The sequence below is a fragment of the Xiphophorus couchianus genome, chromosome 7, assembly GCF_001444195.1.
Source record: "Xiphophorus couchianus chromosome 7, X_couchianus-1.0, whole genome shotgun sequence".
Lineage (NCBI taxonomy): Eukaryota > Metazoa > Chordata > Actinopteri > Cyprinodontiformes > Poeciliidae > Xiphophorus > Xiphophorus couchianus.
The window spans coordinates 20422169-20432864 of record NC_040234.1 but is presented as its reverse complement, the minus strand read 5'-3'; the positions used below and the strand labels follow the sequence as shown (position 1 = coordinate 20432864).

General features: G+C 37.8%; 2 protein-coding genes across 2 annotated transcripts; both read left to right on the top strand.

Moving 5' to 3' along the window:
• The first annotated feature begins 2108 nt into the window (after nt 1-2108).
• heg1 (heart development protein with EGF-like domains 1) lies at nt 2109-8951 on the top strand. The gene is made up of 13 exons (XM_028023825.1): nt 2109-3092; nt 3558-4030; nt 5380-5493; nt 5614-5736; nt 5828-5913; nt 6072-6127; nt 6254-6414; nt 6727-6861; nt 6989-7031; nt 7119-7156; nt 7271-7358; nt 7492-7669; nt 7809-8951. The coding sequence occupies exons 1-13, from the start codon at nt 2245-2247 to the stop codon at nt 7950-7952; spliced, it is 2487 nt and encodes an 828-aa protein (XP_027879626.1). The 5' UTR covers nt 2109-2244; the 3' UTR covers nt 7953-8951.
• LOC114147476 (uncharacterized) lies at nt 8022-10363 on the top strand. Its single transcript, XM_028021911.1, has 2 exons — nt 8022-8083; nt 9430-10363. Exons 1-2 carry the CDS (start codon nt 8022-8024, stop codon nt 10175-10177), a joined length of 810 nt encoding a protein of 269 aa, XP_027877712.1. The 3' UTR covers nt 10178-10363.
• The last annotated feature ends 333 nt before the right edge of the window (nt 10364-10696 follow it).

Sequence of the window (10696 nt, the reverse complement as noted above, 5' to 3'; positions counted from 1 at the left end):
TTGTTACCCCCAGGAGTAAATATATTGGAAAAGCCTGTACTAGATTAATCTTTTATTGCAGTAGCACAATCTCATACTCAGAAATTTGACGCAGTTTTCTTAAGTGACCCTTTCCAGCCATTTCGTCTTCCTTGGTTAGTTCAGTTTATTTATATAGCACAAATGTACAACAAATATTATCTCAAAGTGAGTTTAGGCAAGTAGCTATTTTCATGCAGCCAATTTATGGAGGTAAATCCTAAAACAAATAGAAAAATATTTATTTCATAGGGATTGTTGTTACTAATCAAAGTAAAAGTAAAGGCTGGAATATGATGCAGCAATAAAAGATTAATTTATTTTGAGGGTCATTTTGAACACATCTTTAACAGGGGTGCCAGTAATTGTGAAGCATTTGGCGGACAATGTAAAGTAGTTGGTAAACGTCTGAGCAGATAAATAAAATGCTAATTGACATATAGGTCATATGAGTTGTTAAGGTTCCATATTTACTGTATTATTTCAGCTAGAAAAAATTACATCTATAACCAAAATGCAATTTACAGCTCATCTTTTGTTCTGAACTAACGAAGTAATGAATAAACTGAATGTCAACACCATAATGTCAGAGTATGCTATGAGGGTAATACTAAGAGTCATCTAATTTAAATAGAACATGGAACAATGTTTCTAGGTGGAAATCTTTGCTGCATACCATTCCTCTTCATGCTGCCCTTGATTCTCAGCTGTCAACTTCAAAATGCCACAAAAATGTCCCCAAATCGGCAATGGCGTCTCTGTCGTCACATTCTTTTCATTTCTGGTTGTGTTCAGGGAGTTTATATGTGACCAAACCATTTTAACCAGCCTAAAACAGACCTTTGAACAATGAAAACACGCCTAGATTCATGCTTTGCTGGTTTCTGCCAATTGCCCTGTGCTCACTCAGCTTTAGGAAGGAAATGGCAGATTCCCAGCAGAGACAGTCACTTCCATATTTAGGACTTCAAGCCATTGTTAGGAGTAGACAAACTGGCTGCCAGTTATACTCCACCCAAAATTTAGTGCCCATACAAAAAGGTTTTGTTCACCCTGACGGCATCTTCTTACTGTCTGCACCCTACACAGGTTCCAGCCTTTCTGGTTGGCGCCTTCTATTGGGCACTATTAAATGGTTGCAAAACCAAAATTTCAAGGAATTTATGAAATCATGACAGCATGTCTATGAATTCATTTTAGTGAATTCAGGTTTCTTTGAAAAAACTGGAGTCTAGTTTATGTATTTTAGAAGTTTGACAATATAAGAAAAAAGAAAAATGTATTATGAAAAAATATTATGTTTACATGACAATTTAATAAAAATAGATCTGAGAATAAGTTGCTCCATTTTAACCATTTAAAAAAAATAATTTATGCCAATCTTTTTGACCAACCATCGATTCATCCATAGATTAAATCATTCATTCCTGTAATATCCATTTAGTCAGCCAGCTTATGACATTTAGCTGTGGTTTATTAACTTTATTTGGCTACTTGACAGAGTACTGAAAGTGCTTACCTAATTAAGAAAAAATAAATAAATAAAAAATAAAATAAAACCACGTTTTCCTTCAGATACTGAATAAATTACCCAGATTACCAAACCTGGTGCAGCTTAGTCTTTACGAGTTCGTGTCATATTGTTTCAGAATGCACACAATGAGAAAATTAATCTTTGGTTTTTGCTTTTTTCTTCTATTTGCAGACATGGAGCAGACAGAAGCCTTCACAGAAACAAGCAGGAGGTTTTCTGAAGCCACAAATCTGTCCACAAAGCCACTTACCTCCTCCTTTATAACCACCACTGAGTTCAGTAGTAGCAGGAGCAGTAGTAGTAGTAGTGGTAGTAGTAGTACTAGTAGTGATAGTAGCAGCAGGAGTAGTAGTAGTAGTAGTAGTAGTAGTAGTAGTAGTAGTGGTATTAGTAGTACTAGTAGTACTAGTAGTGGTAGTAGTAATACTAGTAGTGGTAGTAGCAACAGCAGTAGTAGTAGTAGTGGTAGTAGTAGTACTAGTAGTGATAGTAGCAGCAGGAGTAGTAGTAGTAGTAGTAGTAGTAGTAGTAGTAGTAGTGGTATTAGTAGTACTAGTAGTACTAGTAGTGGTAGTAGTAATACTAGTAGTGGTAGTAGCAACAGCAGCAGTAGTAGTAGTAACATCAGCAGCAGTAGTACTAGTAGCAGTAGCATTGTCGGTAGTAGCAGTGGCTTTACTAACACAAACCAGATGCCAGTAATCTCCCACTCGGTGTCCACGGAGGACAAACCCTGGCTGTTTCCTGAGGATGAAACCATGTCCCAGGACAGTCCAGATACGACGCTCCGTTTGGGGGACGCTACTTCTTTGGTGTCGCAGACCGGCACACTCACCGGCAGAACCTACACAACAACTGTAAGCCGTGCCGGGGAAAGAACTCTGCTCTCTGTTACTTCCTCTAACAACAGCAGCTCATCGGCATTTACGGAGGACTCAAGCTCCCGTCAGCCTCCGTCCACCTGGGGTGTCCCTCCAAGGCCTGTGGAAACCGAGGGTTATACTCAAAGCGCCCCGTCTACAAGGACTGATGGGAGAGAAACTACAGAGCAGAGAGTGACTGGGAGTTTTTCTGAAACTAATGGTCCAGCGGCGGCCAGCAGAACCCCAGGTTTAACCGGACAACCTAACGCCACAAAGCATCAGCTTTCTTTAACATCTCAGGAGATAACTAACTCAACTCCACCTCTCAGGGTAACGGAGCCCAGCACTGATCAGTCAGACACACCTTTTTCCTCCACTCCTCCGTTCACTTCACACTCAGAGGGTCCAGTAAATGCCTCTGGGACTGATCAGGATTCTGACAGCAGTGTTGGATTGTCCACAGAGATGACCACTGGAGCCCACAGCCCCAACACTCAGAACCAGGAAGGCACAGAAGGGCTTTCACCCCAAACCAGTGAGGATAGTGTGGGTACAGGTTTGACTACAGTACCCTCAACAATCAGCAGTTCATCTGAAATGGATGAGTCTCAGACAAACGTGCCAAGAATGGTTACCGGGGTCTTCCTCACTCCTACACCAGTCACTGCCACTGAGAGGTAAAAATTGTAACTTTTTTTTACCAATTGGTTCTCACAGAAACTAATCAATTTCAGTTAGCCTTTTCGCCCCCTGCTGGTGGTAGAAAAACAGATAATGGTAAAGTGGAAGGAAATGATGCATATTTTAAAAAGTGTTAGTTTGTATTCAGGCCTCTCAGTTACCTTCAAAAAATAATCTAATATGTAAACCAGTTACCTTCAAAAACAGTTACCTTCAGAAAATAATCAGTTACATTCAAAAAATAATCTAATATGTAAAAGGAGTCCAACTGTGTCAAATTTAATCTCTGTATAAATATAGCTGGTCTATGAAGGCCTCAGATGTTTCTTAGAGCACATCAGTGAAGAAAAGATTAAGTGCTATAAATATTTTTTTGCAAGATAGTGCACGTATTTAAAATTTAGTTAATTCAGAAACAAAGCTACTTGGAGATTTAATCAATTTTCTCTTCATTTTAACAGACCACAGACAACAGAAGAAAACACCTTTAAGTCAACTGCTTTTACCACCACCAGCATGGCCTCCACTGTTCCTTCCCTACCAGCAACATCAGCATCAACGCTGAGCAGCAGCTCTAGTAGTTATACTACAGAATCCATTACAGAGACCACTGTCCCATCTACTTCACCTTCCTCCACAGCCCCCACCCCGACCCTGCAGACCTCTGCAGCACTCCCACCAGTCCAAACGCAGAGGCCTTCAACTAAGATGGTCATTCCAACAAAAGCAGCAACCACGCAGGCAGAAACAAGCACAGGGACCCAAAGACTCACCACAATGCAAATTCAGTACAGCAAAACCACCGACAGTCACAGCACTCCTGCCAGGACTACGGAGGCTGTACACACCACCAAGAAACAGACAGACGGAGGGGCCACAGAGCTGGAAGTGACGACGGTGCCCACCGCAGTCCAAACTGCCAGACTGCCACAAAGTGAGTTGCTGACCTAATTCATGCTCACACTTCAATGTCATTAGGTTCCCTGGTGTGACCTTTGCACAGCATGTTCTTATCTTCACTGACTGAAAGAAAAATCAGGTCTTGTATGTCATAGAGAGTAACATTAAAAGTGCAAATGTTTCACATATATATTTTTTAAAACAGCTGAAAAGCTTGGATGTTTTTGTAATTGTAAAAAAAACTGATTATAGGTAAAATATTACTTTAAAATAATCATTATGCATTTGAGTTTGATAGATGGCAGATATTGTAAATGCATAACAAAATGACTAGAAAATTTTAAAAAATATTCTCTTTTCATAAACTGAAGCTAAGTTGTTTTATTTTCAGATATGAGTAACTGTCGATTTTAACTCCGAAGGTTAAAGTGATCCATTTTTCATAAATGAATTCAGGTTCATCTTTGAAGGTTTTTGGCGACGTCCTGTGGTGAAAGCACGTATTGCAGCCAGTTGCCTTACATTTTTAACATGTAGGGGAAGGACTAAGGAGTACTTCATTTTTTTCTTGTGTATTCCTTCTAAATATTGCCCAGTACACATTGCAGTTATCCATAAAACATCACAACCTATGCAAAGCGTTATAAAAAAACATAAATATAAACACTGCGTTCTTAACTCAAATCCTAGCTTGTCATTAACTAAAATCGCTTACAGTTTAAAAAAACCCCATAAAAATCAAACAAATCAATTTTAAATGCCTAAAACTTTTACTTATAAAGAAAATATTTTATTAGTTTTTATTTATTTTATTTAAAATGAGAAATAACCACTCTTACTTCACAATCTATGTTTATGTATGTTTGAAACAAGAACACCAAATATAAATATCTCAGAACTGCAACTATCAAAAACATGTTTCTGAATGTTAGAGACAATGTTTTGAGTTGTGTGTAGAAGCTATGTGCTTAAGTGCTGAGTCTTAGTGAAGATTATGCTGCTGTGAATTTTCTTCTTGATTCCAACAGTTGTCTTACTTGAGAGTATACAAAAGGCAAGGCAGGTTTGTTTATATTATCTGCCTAATTGCTATCAAGAACTGTGCCATGCAAGACCTTTTCCGATGCAGTCTCAGTGGCGTAATGTGGTCAAAATCCTAACTGAAATAGCAGACCTATTACATCTGAAAAGAAGATTTAGAAATCTGCTACATTTCATTTATTATAAATGCATTTTAGAAGAAACATCCTAAAAATAGGACTGGCATACTTTGTGCACATAGATAGTTATGCTGTACCCTGCTTTACAGCAGAAAAAAAATGGTGTAAGAAAAGAAAAGAATGTTTTGATGACACTATACTTTTTGACCTCCCTGACTCCCAGGAAATCCCTGTGTGTCGAATCCTTGCATGAACGGAGGGATGTGTGTGAGCTATAAGGGACCAGAGTTCATCTGTCAGTGTCAGAAGGCCTGGACAGGACCCACCTGCAACCAAGGTGATGTCATGTTTACACGATCAAAACAAATCTTCAGATTACAAAGAGCATGATTGATATTTGCAGGTCTGAAAGAGTTCCTCTTATATTGTATTTTGTTTTTGCACCTACTGTGTTTAGATATGGATGAGTGTAAGCAGAACCCCTGCCCGACTGGCTCCAAATGTTTAAACTCAAATGGCTCCTTCCACTGTGAATGTCCACTCGGCTATCATCTTGAGGATGGACGGACGTGCACCAGAGGTGATCCTGAAATGCAAATCAGTCCAGTTTATGGTTTTGTTAAAGTTATTCCAACTTGCTCACTGCAGGCTTTTCTTTCTTCCTTCTATAGTAAAGACATTTCTGGGAACTTTCAGTTTTAACAGACACGATCATATCAAAAACCCTGCCATGTATGAGAGAGAGATAATACAGCTGGTAAGTCTCACTCTACAATGCAAAAAATAATTTGACAAAATATAAAATACTAAGGTAAATACAATATACAAGTCTATACATAGTTTTGCAAGACACTTTAACGTGCATCATCACTGCTTATATCTTCATTTAGTTGATGCTTAATGTATCTCATTCAGCTCAACGTGTCACTGTCGGTCCTCCAAGGTTATAGTCGCTCAACACTAAGGAACAAGTAAGTCTGCAGCACACTTCAACTTTTACATACATATTCTGTAGATGATGCTCATTTTAAAACACTTTAATTTGCTAAAAAAAAGAAAAAGTTAAACAAATAAAACAGCGCAATTGTTCCACATAGGGAGCAAGGTGGGATTCGTATCTTGGCTGTCAACATGTTTTCCATCTCCACTGATGTGACGACAACTGAAGTGTACAACAGCATCCAGATGTTTCTGAGCAACTGCAGCTCCTCACTGACCCACTGCAGAATGGTCCTGCAGTATCAGCTCTCCTACCATAGTGAGTTGATTAGCATGAACATCACCATCATCAAGATCAATAAGCTTTACTTTCTTCTCTTTCTTTCTGGGATGTGTTGGAAGGTTTACTTTGGGCAGTTGATCAAATCTCAGTGTATATATGTATAGCCGCCAGGGGGCAGAGTTTATTCAAAAGCATTTACCATTCTCAACAGATAGCATTCAGGCCACTCTCTTGGTGGATTATTTAAATTAGAAAAACATTACTTCCAACACTCTACATTACAGATATAAATGATTTAGACATAAACTTTTAATTTAATATCCAGAATGACTCTTAATTATGTTCCAGTGGAGAGCTTATGTGAAGCTCAGAAGACTCAGTGTGATGCCGAGCGCTCAACCTGCACTGACAGCAGTGGAACGGCCTACTGCCAGTGTCTCCAGGGATATTACAAACACAACCCAGAAGACTTGTCCTGCCTAGGTAAGCTCTTTTCCTCATTACAGAATGGTGACAGATAAATAAATTGCTCACTTGAAGAAGAACAACAGAATATTTAGTTTGATTTGTTTAAATGATTAAAAATAATGCCAATCTTGTCTTATTTCAGAATGCAGGGATGGATACAAGCTGGAAAATGGGACATGTGTCGCGTGAGTCAAACTTTGTTTCTTTGTACTATCAAACCAGTAAAATTTAACGTTTAAGGTTCGAAAGTAGTTTTTGTTTCTGCTTTTCAGGTGCACTTTTGGATTTGGGGGCTTCAATTGTGCCAATTGTATGTAGATCTACCTGACCAATAATGTTCAGTCTGTTTGTAACAAATTTTTTCATGTGTTATTAGTATTATTTTTTTGATAACTGCAATCTCTTTCTTATTTTAACACTACAGTTTATAAGCTGATTGCAGTTGTGGTGGCACCTGCAGGAGGCGCTCTTCTCCTCATTCTCATCATTGCTCTAATTGTCACTTGCTGCAAGTAAGATGGTCCTCCTTGTCAGAGAATGTAAAAAAAAATATATATATATATATAAATTTAGATTTAATTAGTTTTATCTGGCTAAAGTTGGTGTTTCCTGCAAGTTTTACTTTTAAAAATGTCAACCTTTCAGGAAAGACAAAAATGACATCAATAAAATCATCTTCAAGAGTGGAGACATGCAGATGTCACCGTATGCAGACTTTCCCAAAAATAATCGGATATCCATGGAGTGGGGCAGGGAGACCATAGAGATGCAGGAAAATGGCAGCACAAAAAACTTGCTGCAGATGACTGACATTTACTATTCTGTAAGTAGATTTTTCATGTTCATTTTACAATATTAAAATACATTTTTTTTTAGGCACAGAAGAACTGTACTTCTTTGGTACAGCTGATAATTTCAACAAGATCAAATATTTAAAGTATTTTCTGTATTGTTTCCCTCAGCCTGCTTTGCGTAACTCCGACCTGGAGAGAAATGGCCTGTATCCGTTCACAGGTCTGCCGGGCTCGCGCCACTCATGCATTTACCCCGCCCAGTTGAACCCTTCTTTCATAAGCGATGATTCTCGGAGAAGAGACTACTTCTGAATGTCTTCCTCTGGACCCACACACATCCTCTGACTCTTACTGTACTGCATCATGATTTTTATTGTCGCCATGGGGAGGTTTATGAGTAAAGTCGTTTGGCTATCTGAAATCGGAGTTCGACACAGAAACTTGTGAGCTTCTGTGTGTGGCGCATTTTTAAAATAACTATTTTGCAAGTTAAATCCTTATCCCTGTGACCATTTCAGTGTTTTTGCATGTTTTGAATCATTTAGTTCAACTTCTACAGGGCTCTGTAAATGGAGCAATTCATCCATTGTTTTAATGCAAAGGTGAATGGTCCATTACAGTTTGTGTTTTGTCTGCCTCTTGTGTTCAGTTATTGCTGCCTGGCTATAAAGCACTGCACTGATAAACAGTGAAACATAAAACAATTCTTCTTTATAAGATTTTAGAAAGGTAAAACAGACATCAGCAAAATGGTCCAAAACATCTAAAAATATCAATGATCCAGCACCTGAAATGCAAGTCCACAACACTGCTGTAATAAGAAATCTAGTTTTATAAATCTTGAAAAAGAATTGTGGAGCTTAACAAATAAAGAAATGTCCAAAGATTGGATCTATACTGACTGAATAATGATTTTGTAAACTGATGCTAGCTGTTATTTATTCCAAGTATGCCCAAGTTGTCCACATGTAGCACAATGGTTATCTCAATCATACACACTGACTGACTTCAAAGGGATAAACCTGTGGCTTTACGTGTGTGAAAGTGTTTGCATGTGCGCACAAAAATGAGGGTATAGTATGCGCGTGTGTGGGCGTGTGTGTGGGTAGTTGGGTGCAAAATAATAATTACCAGAAAATATTATAACTCTCCATAAGTGTTTGAATGTAAAGATGTATCATAATTTGCTGTTGCTGACATGGATTTTTATTTTTATGAGTGTTTTCCTGCTGGTTTTGTGTGTTTATATGGTGTGTTGATTCTGGCGTTTTAGTCAGAAGTGTTTATTTAAATAAAAAATACCTAAATGATTTTTTTTTTTGCCTGGAATTTATTGCTGATTTTAATTAATCAAAACACTTGAAAAACTCTTTTCTCAATTCACATATTTGACACATGATGGGGATGTTATAGGAGCAGAATAATTATTATTGACAAGAGAAAAATATTTTCAGTTAAATATCTGTTAAAGTGGGAGACATTAGTATTCACATTTTTTAACATCTACATTTGCCTATACTTGACATAGAGAGAAGTGAAACATCAAAGGTGACAACAATGACAATGCATTTAAAGTGATGAACACATTGAAGACGACCTTGTTCACAGGTAATTTCAAACTGATGAGAATAATTTTCATAATCTGTTTGCATAATATGTAAATATGTCAGAATTATTCCACTGCATATTTGATGTCATTGTCTAGTTGATAAGAGCGGTTCTCTTCACAGAGTAGATAGAGAAGACAGGAAAACCGACACATAAAAATAGAAGAAACACATAAACAAAGATGGAACTACCTAACGTGGGCTCTAGTCAATGGGCCTGTAGGCGTAATCAACTTCATAATTAATGCATTTTACATCTTCTGCATCGTGTGTCCTCTCCATGGAGAAAGGATCAAGAAACCTCTAAAGCTACTTCTGGGCTCCTTGGTTGTCAGCACCATTGTTTATTTCTTAACAGCTTTTAGGATGTTTTTTTCTGAGAAAACTGCTGACAGGATCACTGAAATATATCTTGTGATCACACTTGGCTGTTTGTCCAGCAGCGTTTCCTCCTCTGTCTGGCTGAACTTCTTCTATTACACTCAGTTTGTTCCTGCACAGAGAACCATCTTCATCTGGATTAAGAAGAACATCAAACCAATCATCTTCTTCATTTTGCTTTTAGAAAACATTTACAGTTTACTGGATTTAGTCTTGGTTATCATGGCTCCCTATCCTACTGGATCTGAACTTAACATGACTTCTGCGGTGGAACAGGCATCCATCTCCAAACCGGTGGAAGAGTTGCTGAACCAGACTGTGGACATATATGCTATTATGGTTATTATAAAAAAGGGTAATTTTTATCTCTCGTTTGTTGTTATGATGACATCTAGTTGTATCATTGTAGTCTATCTAGGAATGCACATTCGGCGTATGGTTATAAATGGACGGTCCCTTTCCAGTGCTCGGCTCAGTAGCCAGTTGAGAGTCACTATCACTGGCATCATTCCTGTAATTCCTGTATTTTTCCTTTGCTGTCTGGCATGAGTACGTGTTTACTTCTCAGCAAAATCTGTCTGCTTTCATAAGTCGTTAACAGTGGTCAGTTTCTACATGTTGGGCACCACATTTAACCTGGGAGCTGCTCAGTCTGTGTTCAGGCAGAGAGCAGCAGATATGTGGAACAGAGCAGGTTGGTGGTTTGAGAGCTGGCAGCAGAAATAAAACATGTGACCTGCAGAAAAAATTTATATTTATGGCTGTTTTTTTTCTCTGCAAAAATATTTTATTGCTTAATGTACTTTTAGTTATTTTTATTATCTTCATTAAATGGTTAAATAAAATTTAAAAAACTGCTACATTGTGGTATGTGTGTAAGCAATTACTACTGTACAGAAATATCCCACTCTGTTATTTTCACATCAGACAGATTGTCTGATGTCTGAATGGGGAAAAAAAAAAGTCTATATTAAAATAGAGAAAATAAATACAATCAACAGAAATTTAATTTAACAAAATCCTTTTTGTAAGTTTAATGATGTTTTTTTTTTTTTTGCTGTTTGGCAA

Coding starts and splice junctions, on each gene's coding strand:
- heg1 (XM_028023825.1), top strand. CDS start 2,245: ATGCCAGTAATCTCCCACTCGGTGTCCACGGAGGACAAACCCTGGCTG. Junction 7,359..7,491: donor CTAATTGTCACTTGCTGCAA/GTAAGATGGTCC, acceptor TCAACCTTTCAG/GAAAGACAAAAATGACATCA. Junction 7,670..7,808: donor TGACTGACATTTACTATTCT/GTAAGTAGATTT, acceptor TGTTTCCCTCAG/CCTGCTTTGCGTAACTCCGA.
- LOC114147476 (XM_028021911.1), top strand. CDS start 8,022: ATGGGGAGGTTTATGAGTAAAGTCGTTTGGCTATCTGAAATCGGAGTT. Junction 8,084..9,429: donor GGAGTTCGACACAGAAACTT/GTGAGCTTCTGT, acceptor ACATAAACAAAG/ATGGAACTACCTAACGTGGG.